Raw genomic sequence first — 13,631 nt, forward strand, 5'->3', positions numbered from 1 at the left:
AGCGAATAACAATGAAAATTATTCCACAAGGGACATAAACATGATACGAAATGGTAGCAAGTTTAATATTCTATTTATTACACATAATTGGTCTTAATTTATATTATTCAGCTCATTTGGTTGACGTTCCTGTAAGGTTGTAGTGCACCAATCAATGATGTCACGAAGTGTTACGTCCCACTTGGCGTTCTAGTGGGATGTATCACTTTGATAAGTAATAATAACTTTTCTGGCTCTTTACACATAAAACTTTTTAAAGTCCGGACAATTCAGACTTTAGGAAATCTGGTTCACATTTTTTGACTGGATTGCTAAATGGTTATTCTGTTTAATGAAAGAATAAAAACCAGTCGTATCAAGCATTGGTGTAAAACCCACTTGTTATGGAGTAGAGATGAATCTTTTATTATCCACATGGTTCAACATAACTGAGTTAATAAAACACATATGAAGCACATGTGTAATAACAAGTGTAATCACGTGACCAACCAATGATGTAATTTTGGGAAGCAACTTCATAACTTGACGTTTCTTCTCCAGTCCTAGGTCTGTGCACATAAAATATTGAAATTGCCTAACAAAATGATGTCATTTCATCATCTCCTAGTTAATGTTTCAGATGTTTTAACATGGTACTTGTTATTTATTTTTAAAAAAACCAATAAAAATATAGATAATAAAGAAATTATTACACTCGCATGTGAGTCGTACTGATTTTGTGAATCTTGTGTCAAGAATATTGACACTGGTTTCGTAAAATCTGTATGACACACAAGCTTGTGTAATAACCATATTTATTGTACATAATAAAAATTGTTTGTGAGGAGAATTCTTATTGTTTGTGTTACTTGCATCTCATTTTATTTTATTTTTCCAGGCTCGTTCGAGATCTCCGTGGGAAGACGGAGAAAGTGTTCAAAGCTTATGTATCACTGTTCATGCGCCATCTTTGTGAACCAGGGGCAGATAACTCTGAAACGTTTGCAGATGGAGTGCCAAGAGAAGGTCTCTCACGCCAGCATGTGCTGACAAGGATTGGAATAATGTCTCTTGTTCGGAAGAAGGTAAAGGTGGTTACATTTTTTGTTTGTAAAAAGGGGATTTTGTTTTTGATTTTTAAAATTTTTAAAATTTTAATTTATTCCACTGTCCCATTCCTTTCTCTTCTTTGATTTCGATTTCATTTCTTCCCAATCTGGCAACTCCTATCTTTTAACTTCTTTTGTTGTCCACCTCTGCATTAACATCCGGGGCTTTTGGCCATTTGTGGCCATCATCTGGACTTGGTCTGACCACTTTGAAGAGTGTCCAGTGGCTTAGCCAAGAGGCTTTACATGAATATAATCCAGAACAAAAAACACAAACAAACCCAAAACCTATTTAGTTTTTCATACATTAACCTGACCTGACATTTCTCCCTAAACCCGTTAATTAAAGATGATATTAATACTGGAGATATTGATTTTGGTACTCTCCGTTTGTCCTAAAATAGCACTCACCCATTCCGAAGCCCCCAGCCTTCAGCAAACACTTTGTACACGTGAAAGTGTTCAGAAAGGATAATAATGATATTAAGTGATTGTTTTTCCTTTCAGATCCAAGAATTTGAAGCCATTAATGGCACTCACAGTATGCCGTATGTAAAAGCCCAGGACGCAGTAGAGAAAATGAAGAAGGAGAAAGAATCTGCTTCGTCAGCCGTGCCGTCACCTGCGACCAGTGAAAAGAAATCGGACAAGTCAGCAATCAAGCAGGAAGAAAAAGGAGATAAAGAAGGAAAGAAGGATGAAAAGAAAGAAGAAAAGGATGAGGAAGATAAGAATAAAAAGGATGTTGAAGAAAAGAAGGAAGAATCGGAGGAAAAGAAAGAAGTGGAGGAAAAGAAAGAAGTGGAGGAAAAGAAGGATGAAGTGAAAACTGAAGAAGAATCGGAGAAGCCCAAGGAGGAAGAAAAAGAGGTTAGTAAGGGGGGATAACTAGATCAACCAAAAGTATGCTGAATTGCAGTTGCTTTCGTTAGATTTATAAAAAAAATTCTTCTAGGTTTGGATTAAAAAAAAAAGGAATTTACTTTTTATTATATATTTAACCAGTAAAAAATAGGAATGTCCACATAATTAGAAGTCCTTGAGTAATTAATTTTAAACGCTGTACTATCAATACAGATAATATTAATATTAATACTGTTATGTTAATGTCAATATTAATACTGGTGATATTAATAGTAATAGTAATTCTGATGATAGTAATATTAATATTTACAAGTGATAGTAATAATAATTATGGTGATATTAATAGTTGTGATAATAATATTAATACTTGTGATGATAATAATAATAGTGGTGATATTAATACTGTTAATTTAATATATTAATACTGGATATTAATATTAATATTGTTAATTTAATATGTTAATACTGGTGATGGTAATATTAATACTGGTGATATTCATATTAATATTAGTGATATTTGTATTAATACTGGTGATATTCATATTAATATCGGTGATGTTAATATTAATACTGATGATATTAATATTAGTTCTACTGATATTAATGTTACTGGTGATACATCTGTTACTACCTCTGGTTATAGGCAGAAGTAAAGACTGAGAAAGATGTTGCCATGGAAACTGAAAAATCCGAGGAGGAGATTAAAGAAGAAGTTAAGGATGTGGCCGAGGAGGGAAAAGAAAGTGAAAAACCCGCTGAGGAAAAGACTGTGAAGGAGGAGCCTATGGAGACGGATAAAACAGAGGAGAAACCAGGTTGGTACCTAAATAATCAAAAGTGGTAACATCCGTGGGCCCATTGGGCTATTTCTCATTCCAGCCAGTGCACTACGACTGGTATATAAAAGGCAGTGGTATGTGCTGTCTTGTCTGTGGGATGGTGGATTAAAAAAATCCCTTGCTACTAATAGAACAATGTAGCGTGTTTTCTCTCTACGACTATATGTCAGAATTATCAAATGTGTGACATCCAATAGCCGATAATTGCTAAATCAGTGCTCTAACAAATTTTATTCATCATCATTTCTGAAAATTAAATAATTACCTTACATCTTGGAGGAACAGTGACATTCATTCATTCAATCACTTACACTTGTTTCTGTGCTTATATCGAATTAAGGGCTCCCACCTCAGCTATCTGGATTGTTATTCCATGACAGTGTGCTAGTGGTTTGTTATGGTTGTCAGAGAGAAGTTTATGTAATGGCCTTAAACCTATTCATTGAATCATTAAACCTGCTTTATGTGAGAGCCTGTAATGTAATATGAACCCAGTATCTACCAGCTTTAATTCCAATCGCTTAACCATTATACCAACAAAGGTGGGGAACAGTGATATAGTTTAATTAGCATACAATAGTGAAATGTGTTTTCCTTTCTTCCAATCCAAATGTTGAATAATCATAAGTTAGACACCCAATAGCCGTAATTTAAAATATGCTGACCTGTCGTTAAATGAATATTCCTTTCCTTTCATCTGACAGAAGCAGCAACAAAAGAGGAAGAAAAGCCTAAAGAAGAAACGGAGAAAATGGAAACTGATGAAAAGAGTGAAGAAAAGTCGGAAGAGAAAGTAGAAGAGAAGAAAGATGGCGGTGAAGAAAAATCGGATAGTGATGCCAAAAAGGACACTGAGGAAGGAAAAGAAGTCTCTGATGAAAAGAAGGACGACTCGAAAGAAGATAAATTGAGCGAGGACGGCAAAAAGTCAACTGAGGAAAAAGAAAAGCTGTTGGAAGAAAAAGAAAAGTCAAAAGAAGAGAAAGAGGAATCTGCTGAAAAGAAAGAAAAGTCGGAAGAGATAAAAACTGAAGTGAAAGAAGAAAAAGGTAGGTTTCTGTAAAATGCTAGCTTTTTGCACATGACAGAATCAATTTAAAAAAAAAAAAATTGTTTTTCGTTTCCCCTTTAATTTTTAGACTACCGGTACTGAATTAATTTTTGACAAATATCAAAGTAAAAAATAAGTCGATCATAGTCTCAATAAAAGCTATTTCTGGTTGTGTTATTATTTCCATCCAATGTAGAATGGTGGGAAATATGAATTAGTGAGTACACTGCATACGGCATACAGTGTGTCTACATGCTCAATGTTGATCTAGGGCACCATCAATGTCTTGCCTACATTATTCTAAAGGTTAAAATAATCTTGTTTTAGTTCTGACAGTACCATCTGTCTCCCAACTTCTTTCAATATCTAACTTAACCTACCTTTCCGTGTCTCATTAAATACGACAATAATTTCAGTACATACATCTTTAAAGATTTCTTCTATATTTATGTTCTAGAAGGTAAAGAAGAAAAGACACAAGCCGAAACTGATGATAAAGAGAAAGCTCCTAAAGTAGAGAAGGACAAAGAAGGTGATAAAAAGGAGGAAGTTACCAAGACGGAAGAGGAGAAGAAGGGGGACGAGACGTACCAGAAGTTCATGTTCAACATCGCCGATGGAGGATTCACCGAGCTGCACACTCTGTGGGCCAACGAGCAACGAGCTCTCTTCCCCGGGCGCGAACACGAGGTCTGGCACCGTCGTCACGACTACTGGCTTCTTGCTGGAATTGTCACGTATCCTTTTGGGAGATTTTTGTTACTTGTGTGTTATTTTTGTCTCAGGAAGTGAAAAGGCAAAATATAGGTATTACTTTTTCGATAGTGGCGACGACATTGGAGTCAACTTTTGACTTAAAGGTTCTCTCTCTTTTGACATCTAATTCTAAATAATGTATAATGATAAAAATAATAACCTGTTCATCCTCTTTACCTTTCCTTCCTTCTATTTCCCCTCTTTGTTAGTAAATTTTGAAAAAGTTATAACTATTGTTTTATTTTATTGCTTATAAAATATTCATAAATTGTAAACTGTTAGGACAGGCCTAAATATGTTGGCCAATCCCCAGACCGCTACGGTTTTTGAACGATAATAAATATTCTTTAAACCAATGTTGAAGTTTTCACAAACTATAAATCCTTTGTCAATGAAACTTGACTTAAGCTGCACCTATTTATATTCGTCACTGAAAACGTTTATGGTAGGCAAGACATTTTAAGTCAGCCGAATTCTTGACTAGAAGATTCATTGTTGAATATTTATAGCTATGTCCTTAACATTAAACCAGTTTTGGCTATGGCCGCTGGCAGGACATTCAAAGTGATGGACGATTTGAGATCATCAACGAACCGTTCATCAGTGAGCAGGGCAAAGGCAACTTCCTGGAGATCAAGAACAAGTTCCTGGCTCGCAGATTCAAGGTTTGTCTTTGGTCATAGTTCACTGATGATAATAATACAGTGAAACCCCTCTGAACAAAACCAAGTGAAAAGTCAGATTTTGAGGGATATCAGATTTAGGGTGGTTTTGTAATGTATAAATATAGTCGACCTTCGATAACTCAAACTTCGATCTTTCAAAAACGTAGATCTCTCGAAGTGAAACGGTGGTCCCGGCCGAACTGCTATACAAACTAGTAATAACAGACTTCAAACACTCAAACTTCGAACATTCGAAAAACTCTATCTCTCAAAGTAATTTTTTGGTCCCACCATAAAAAATTAAGGGATATTGCACTTCCAAAACTCGAAGTTTGTGGAGTGACTGAGCCTTTTAACTGTACCGGTAATACTTTAAAGAAAAATGAATTGTCACCCAAGCCAAGCGTGAGTGCCCCGACTGGTCTCTGCTATCGATGATACATGCGGTAATTACAGAATAATAGATTGCCGACTATGCGGAACGAAATGATCCTACATGCCTGCATTTGGTTGTCGGTGTTTGTACACGGCAGCAGGCCTCATTACACATAGTACGGATAGTCTTGTAATCTTCAAAGAACTGTTGTAATAACAATTAACGCTGTTTGTTTTTTCTCTTAAACGAGTGAATCATGTCAAATTTGTTATTTGCTATTTAAGTGTGAATTCAAAATGATTCATTACTAGTCATTTAGTTATGTTAGAAACTGATACATTAGAGATCGAGCAATCTGGGGAAGGACCTGGCAACGGGGGGATAGCCAGATCTTGTCATCCAAGTAATCTGGCGAAGGGCCCAGAAATGGGGGGATAGCCAGATTGGAGACAGAAAGAAAGGGTGTGAAGAGAAAATTAACGGTAAAAGTACAAAGCAGTAATGGAGGTAGAGGCAGGTAAAAAGACCAAAAAAAAATTGCTATTGACTTTAGTATCCCCCAAAGTACACTTTGAACCTGGGTTAAAAACAAAATTTCTATTCAAGAGGGTTACTTAGTGCTAATCGACATCCAGTATTTTAATTTATTAATAAATACAATAAAAGTACATAGAGATGTACGTCAAATTGATCCGATTTATCACGTTTCTGTTAATATTTACTTAGTTTTACCATATACACAGAAGGAATGTGCTCCTAACATCTGTGTGTTGGGGACAGGGATGGAGCAGCAAACGTGTCTTCCGATATCAACGAAATGATAATACTACAATGCAGTTTCACTTTGGTGTCTGCTGTACGAATTTCGAAAACTCGAACTCCCTGAAACTCGAACTATTTTGTCGTCCCCTTCAACTTCAAGTTAACGAAGTTCGACTGTATTTGAAAAGGGGTCATGCAAAATATTTAGTTTTGAGAGCATTCTGGTTTACAGAGGATCAGGAGCCTAATTCACAAAGATCTCTTAGGCTCTGCTAGACAACACAGCATCCTCGTTGCAAGTCTTTTAGCACCACTGCGAGATCGCAAAGTTGCGAGAGTTTAGTGAATTAGGCCCCTGGTTTTGAGAAAATTCCAGTTTACAAAGGGTCTGAGTTTGAGAGGTTTCATTGTAGATGGACATGGCACATTTCAGTAGCTATTGTTATGTGAGAACCTGCTAAATTTTGCACATTAATTAGAGAGTGTCCATAAAGTGTTAATACCTAGAAAGACATAGGGGTTGAACATCATATGTAAAGAGAGTTGCTTCAAGTTGTTGTTAAAATCAGTAAGTTTAAAAACATGCCATAATGTCGACATCTTACAATAGAAAATATCAGGGTTGGTTTTTTTTACCATATTTAAAAAAAAAAAGATACCAAAAATATCTATTGGCCCTTAATTAATTTTGTTGAGTATATATGGAGGAGTGACTCGTAGCAATGGAACCTAGGTAAAACAAACATGAGAGAGAGGGAGAAAAATAATCTGTTTTTGAATGTACATTAACTGCTTCAGTAAACAGCCATGAGTTGAAGAGTGATTTGTTTTCCATACATTTCTTATATAATATTACATATTGTTTACTTTCAGCTGCTGGAGCAGGCCCTAGTGATTGAGGAACAGCTGCGACGAGCTGCCTATTTAAATCTCACCCAGGACCCCGCGCACCCAGCCATGGCGCTCAATGCAAGGTAAGAATCGTTCCTTATTTAAATCTCACCCAGGACCCTGCACACCCAGCCATGGCTCTCTCAATGCAAGGTTAAACAAATAATAATAATAATAATAAAAGTCGTTTTCAGAGGTACTTACTTTTTTTTATTAACATAAAATAAACATTTTGAATGGATGAAGACATGAATGTATAACAACACACATCGGCTATTGGGTGTCACTAAAAAATAAAAAATAAAAATAAAAATACATTTTGAAGTACTAAAACAAAAAGTTGTAATCCCGTTGGCTGTTGGGATGTTTGGACCAGACTACTATCCCTAGGAGGAATATGCCATTGTTTGACTTCCGGTTAAGCATTTATAAATGAGAAAACAATCCAAGGTTTCTCTGTTTAAAAGGGGGGGGGGGGGGAGTTGGGGGGGTGTTAAAGTAAAAACAAATTTTGCATTGCCTAATAACTAAATTCAGTGCCTTTAATACTGAGACAACGTTGAAGTAAGACATTTTTTTAGATAAGTTTATAAATCAGGCTTGGTTTATGATTAAAGAATGTATGTATAACCTAGTTGTATGTTGATATCCACTGTAGGAATCTTAAAGAATACTTGGTAACACATTTACATACATTTATGTATAACCTAGTTGTATGTTGATATCCACTGTAGGAATCTTAAAGAGTACTTGGTAACACATTTACATACATGTATGTATAACCTAGTTGTATGTTGATATCCACTGTAGGAATCTTAAAGAGTACTTGGTAACACATTTACATACATGTATGTATAACCTAGTTGTATGTTGATATCCACTGTAGGAATCTTTAAGTACTTGGTAACACATTTACATACATGCGTAGGTATTCGAAGTTTGCAAACTGACTTTCAAATTGAACAATCATTTGTGTAAAATTTCACACCTTGACCACAATTTTACATAAATGTCTGAATTCAAATCAAATCATGTGATTACATAATTTGAGTAAATGTCCAGTTTGAAATGATTTTTTTTATGTTTTTGGTATGACAGTATTAAAAATATTATACATTTGTTGTATTAATCAATATTAGATTTAATGTTTTGTACTTTAATATTTTCTTAGATTTGCTGAGCTGGAATGTCTTGCCGAATCTCACCAGCATCTGTCCAAGGAGTCTCTTGGTGGAAACAAACCTGCTAACGCAGTTCTTCACAAAGGTAACACTTGTCTTCTTCTTCTTCTTCTTCTTCTTCTTGTTTCAATACAAGAAGCCTGATGCTCGTCGTCGTCTTCTTCTTCTTGTTTCAATACAAGAAGCCTGACACTCGTTTTCTTCTTCTGCTTCTTCTTGTTTCAATACAAGAACATCCTGACACTTCTTTTCTTCTTCTTCTTGTTTCAATACAAGAAGCCTGACACTTCTTTTCTTCTTCTTCTTGTTTCAATACAAGAAGCCTGACACTCGTTTTCTTCTTCTTCTTGTTTCAATACAAGAAGCCTGACACTCGTTTTCTTCTTCTTCTTGTTTCAATACAAGAAGCCTGACACTCGTTTCGTAAAATCAGTATGACACACAAGCTCGTGTAATAACCTCTATTTATTACTCATATGCTTAAAAATATCTTGGTACATATCAAAATGATACGTCCCACTAGAACGCCAAATGGGACGTAACACTTTGTGACTGCTGTCATTTACTAGTGCACTACAATCTTACAAGTTAAGTGATGTAAATTAAGATCAAATATGGGTAATAAATAAGATATTAAACTCGCTATCATGATAATAAATAAGACATTAAACTTGCTATCATTTTCGTATCATGTTTATGTCCCTTGAAAAATAATTTTCATTGTCACTCGCTAAAGCTTGTGACAACTGAAAATTATTTCACTCGGGACGTAAACGTAATATGAAATGGATGCTCTTTTAATATCCTATAATTATCCCACTGATGTTTATTTAATTATCACTGTATCTGTTTTCGTTCATCATCCAGTGCTAAATCAACTGGAGGAGCTTCTCAGTGACATGAAACAGGACGTGGCTCGACTTCCCGCCACGCTGGCCCGCGTCCCGCCCGTCACACAGCGACTACAGATGTCCGAGAGGAGTATACTCAACCGATTGGTCAATCCCAACCAGCAGTCTGCCTCCGTGACCCAGTCTCAGCCAGTCATATCCAACGCCACGTCTGGGTCGGCCACAGCAGCCGCAGCCGCAGCCGCAGCTGCATCCATTTCGGCGTCAGCGCAGATCACGAATGCTGCCGCTTTCCGATCTCAGCACGCGATGTCTGCCTTGCCAGTGAGCACGTTCGCAACAGGTAAAAAAAAAATCATTTGTTAGTTTATCTGTCTTGTCTGTGTATGTGTTCACCAGTTTCTCTCTTCCCTTTATCTCTCTCTCTCTCTCTATCTCTTTTTCTTTCTCTTTCTCTCTCTTTCTCTTTCTCTCTCAAATCTCTCTCTCTCTCTCTCTCTATCTGTCTCACTCTCACTATCTCTCACTATCTCTTTCTTTTTCTCAAATCTCTCTCTCTCTCTCATCTCTCCACTTACTTTCTCTCTTTAAATTCTGATGTGCGTGTGTCTATCTCTTTCTCTCCTCATCTCTCCACTTACTTTCTCTTTAAATTCTCTTACATTTCTGTATGGTTCTCGGTCTCTCTCTCTCTCTCTCTCTCTCTCTCTCTCTCTCTCTCTCTCTCTCTCTCTCTCTCTCTCTCTCTCTCCCTCTCCCTCTCCCTCTCCCTCTCCCTCTCCCTCTAGGTCTGTCCATGTGTCTTGATCAAGTATGAAAATAACTGTATATTAGACATCAAATAACCATATTTTTGAATGTTGACCTGTTTTTAATCAAACATTCCTCTTTTTTTTTCTTGAATAACCACAGAAATAAGTATACATTCAGCAAAAAGATTTCACCTGAAACAATATGAGATAGAATAACGAGCCCAACAGTGATCCTGTATTATCTTGTAGATTACTCGTGTTGCCAGTTAATGAGAAACTAAGTAATTAAATTGTTGATTACAGGTCCGCTTGGATTTTCTCTGATGCCTCTGGTTGCAGGTCAGGTTGCTTCGTGATTTCATACATTCATTTGTGATGTCACACATTGTTTTATTTTTAATCAGGGTTCAAACAGGTCGTCTTCGCATGGTGCGCAATTATTGAAGGGAGTCAAAATATTTCCACTTTTCAAGATTATTTTTTTTCCCCATTTCCATCAGTGCTTCTTGACTTTATTTATAAAACACCCTTTGTCTTGTACTGTAAATCAGAAAATATTAGCAAGATGCTAATATTTCATAATGCCAAATTTATTCACCCCAAAATTTTGTGCAATTGATAAATTGTTGGTCATTAATAGGGCCTCCACGACTCGAGTACTCGAGGGTCAAACTCGACCCAGGTCCGAGTACCCGACAATTACCCTAGATGACAATGAGACTAAGGAATAAAGTAAAATAGCATTATGTATCTTAATTCCATCGCTGAACATGGATGCCATATCATACCATTGTATTGCATTCCACACGTTCTCGTGGTCCTGTAATGTAACCCGGCTACAAGCCTATTGCAGAATGACGTATACAAATATAATTAAATTAGCATGCTCTTCCTTGCATGGTGCTTGAACCATAATTTGATACAGGCACATTAATATGTTATCCTATCCTATCCTATTACTTTCACGGGTACTCGAATCGAATGTCGTGGAGACCCTAGTCCTTAACTGAACAGAATTGTTAGTTGCCATGCACATTATTGCAATTTTTAAATTAAATTTTAGTTATCTGTAAGCTGCATAACATCAAAAGTGATCAAAATTATTATTTCATCTGTTCCTGCAATTTAAGTTAGTTCTTTTCTTGCTTCTGTTGCGATGAACTCGCTAATGTTGTTAATATGTCATTTATTCGAATTTTGATGAATTTTAAGAATGCTAACATTTTATGATATACGGTATATACTTTTTTGTCCATTCCCACCTGTGCTTTGTGACTTCATTTATCAAAAGTTCTGTATGGTATTTGCTGTCCTGCCTGTGGTAAATTAGCTGTAGTTTAAAATGTGCTGGTTTCTAGTCTCTCTTGCAGGTGGTAACTTAAGTCATTTATTTAACTTCAAGAACTTGTAACCCTTTCAGCTATAATTTTAATATATTTAAAAATGTACTTGTACCAATTTTCCAGCCAGTGCACCACGACTGGTACATCAAAGGCCATGGTATGTGCTATCCTGTCTATGGGATGGTGCATATAAAAGATCCCTTGCTGCTAATCGAAAAGAGTAGCCCATGAAGTGGCGACAGCGGGTATCCTCTCAATATCTGTGTGGTCCTTAACCATATGTTTGGCCATATAACCGTAAATGACGTGTTGAGTGTGTCGTTAAATAAAACATTTCCTTCTTCCTTCTTGTACCAATTTTTTTTTTTAATGTTGGCTTGATAATTTTAAAGGACGAAATATATTTCTCATCAAAGTTTACAACCAGAATTAATCTCGTAGAAATTAATAATGCAATGACTGTTTTAACCCTGACTCTCTTTGTTTTTTCACACTTAAATTTTGGTTTCAGCTTTTTTTGTTAAGTGTTGATTATTGTTGGTGACCACACAAAGTTTTGATGTGGGTATTTCTTTATTTTGATCAGGCCTCTGAAAGTTGTGAGAACGGCAGTTTTTATGTGGATATTCGTGTTTTTCTTTGTGATATTAGTGGAAACAAAGTACAGTGAAACCTCTCTAAACCAGACACCCATAGAACCAAGTAAAAAGTTCACTTTAAAGAGGTATCCGGTTTAGAGAGGTTTTGTTCTGTACTGATGTTTAAAAAGGGACAGTAGAAAATGTCTGGTTTTGTGATAATTCTGTTTCTTTATACTCCATCCTGACCTTTGACTTTTTGCATTTCCTCCCTTTTCCACCTTACGGTCCGAACATTCAACAGCCGAATGGAAAAGGGAGGAAATGCACAAGGTCAGAGGTCAGGATAAGTATTAATAAAAGAGAAAACACTTAGTTTTTTTCAGTTTATAGAGGTTTCACTGTATATTTTCTTTTTAAGGAGAAGAAGGGTGGGTGATTTATAAATAATATTTGAGTTAAATATTGTTTCATAGGTGTTACATTTTTTGTCATACCTTGTATTAGTACAATTACGTTTCTAAATATTAGTTATTGTATTGTAAGTTGGCTTGGCTGTTTTTAGTAATAACATCTTGCAGTGTTAATTTAGTCTGAATTTTATCAGAATTTTATCTAAACTAGTTAAAATAAAAACATAGTACGTCTTTTGTTTAGTCTAATATTGGTGCATGTACTTTTTTTTTTTTATCTTTTCGAATAGTTTTTCAAATTTCTAATTTAATTTTCAAATTTCTAATTTTTCAAATTTCTAATTTAATTTTAAGAAATATGTTTTAAATTTATTTGATCTGTACTTTTGAATCTTAAAGAAAATGCTTCGTGAATATTATTAACTACAGATGTTTTTAGTTATTTATTTTACAAGTAGAAAATACAAAATAAACTGAAGACAATTATCAAATGTTTGACATCCAATACTATAGCCAATGATCAATGAATCAATATGCTCTAGTGGTGTCGTTAAACAAAACAAAGTTTAACTTTACATTTTTACTACTGGATTAATTTTTGACAAAACCCACGAGTTGTTAACTTTACTCACATACTTAAAATGTTTTAATACTTAAAATGTTTTATAAATAATTAAAATAATGTCCATATATAACAGGGTAAGTATTTTGCAAGTATTAAGGTTTTTGTTCGTTACTTTTATTTTTCTTAGCAGGCCATGTTTCCATTGTCCTTCTATGTTAAAAAAAAACAACGACAGCAGGCTATATTTTACTTCTATTTCGAGTCCTGTGCAGTTTTTATGTAAATACAGAGCTAGACTGTATTTTTTAAGTTATATATACCATTATCTTAAATGTTTTATTTTTTATATTTAGGTCCAGTTCCTGGAAGCCAGAATCTAAAGAACACCCCCCAGCCAAGCCCCTCCCACCGTACCCCGGTCACCACCCCAGGTGAGCAAATGATCAGCAGCCTCATCGATTCCATTTTCCCCACCATGTGATGCATGCAGCGGGGGGTGAAAATACCAAATATCTATGTCACATGGTGTGTTATTTTATTGCTAGTAACAAAATCACAAATATTTATGTCATTCAGTGTGTTATTTTATTGCTGGTAACAAAATCACAAATATTTATGTCAGTTGGTATGTCATTCTATTGCTAGTAACAAAATCA

At 35.4% G+C, this 13,631-nt stretch overlaps 1 protein-coding gene across 7 annotated transcripts in view; it reads left to right on the forward strand.

Annotated features, from left to right (window-relative positions):
• LOC121389960 (chromodomain-helicase-DNA-binding protein 4-like) overlaps positions 1-13,631 on the forward strand; it is a 66,100-nt gene that overhangs the window by 41,586 nt on the left and 10,883 nt on the right. For 4 of the 7 annotated variants that reach the window (XM_041521637.1, XM_041521631.1, XM_041521633.1 and 1 more), the window contains 11 exons: positions 878-1,064; positions 1,596-1,958; positions 2,596-2,767; positions 3,496-3,840; positions 4,300-4,579; positions 5,131-5,263; positions 7,275-7,375; positions 8,464-8,558; positions 9,341-9,667; positions 10,380-10,415; positions 13,329-13,406. In XM_041521637.1, the coding sequence (XP_041377571.1) occupies positions 878-1,064; positions 1,596-1,958; positions 2,596-2,767; positions 3,496-3,840; positions 4,300-4,579; positions 5,131-5,263; positions 7,275-7,375; positions 8,464-8,558; positions 9,341-9,667; positions 10,380-10,415; positions 13,329-13,406 (2,117 nt within the window). Of the gene's footprint in view, positions 1-877; positions 1,065-1,595; positions 1,959-2,595; positions 2,768-3,495; positions 3,841-4,299; positions 4,580-5,130; positions 5,264-7,274; positions 7,376-8,463; positions 8,559-9,340; positions 9,668-10,379; positions 10,416-13,328; positions 13,501-13,631 lie in introns of all 7 variants that reach the window. The other 3 variants (XM_041521638.1, XM_041521634.1, XM_041521635.1) reach the window with 2 other exon arrangements.

The sequence above is a fragment of the Gigantopelta aegis genome, chromosome 15 (assembly GCF_016097555.1).
Source record: "Gigantopelta aegis isolate Gae_Host chromosome 15, Gae_host_genome, whole genome shotgun sequence".
In the NCBI taxonomy this organism is placed as follows: domain Eukaryota; kingdom Metazoa; phylum Mollusca; class Gastropoda; order Neomphalida; family Peltospiridae; genus Gigantopelta; species Gigantopelta aegis.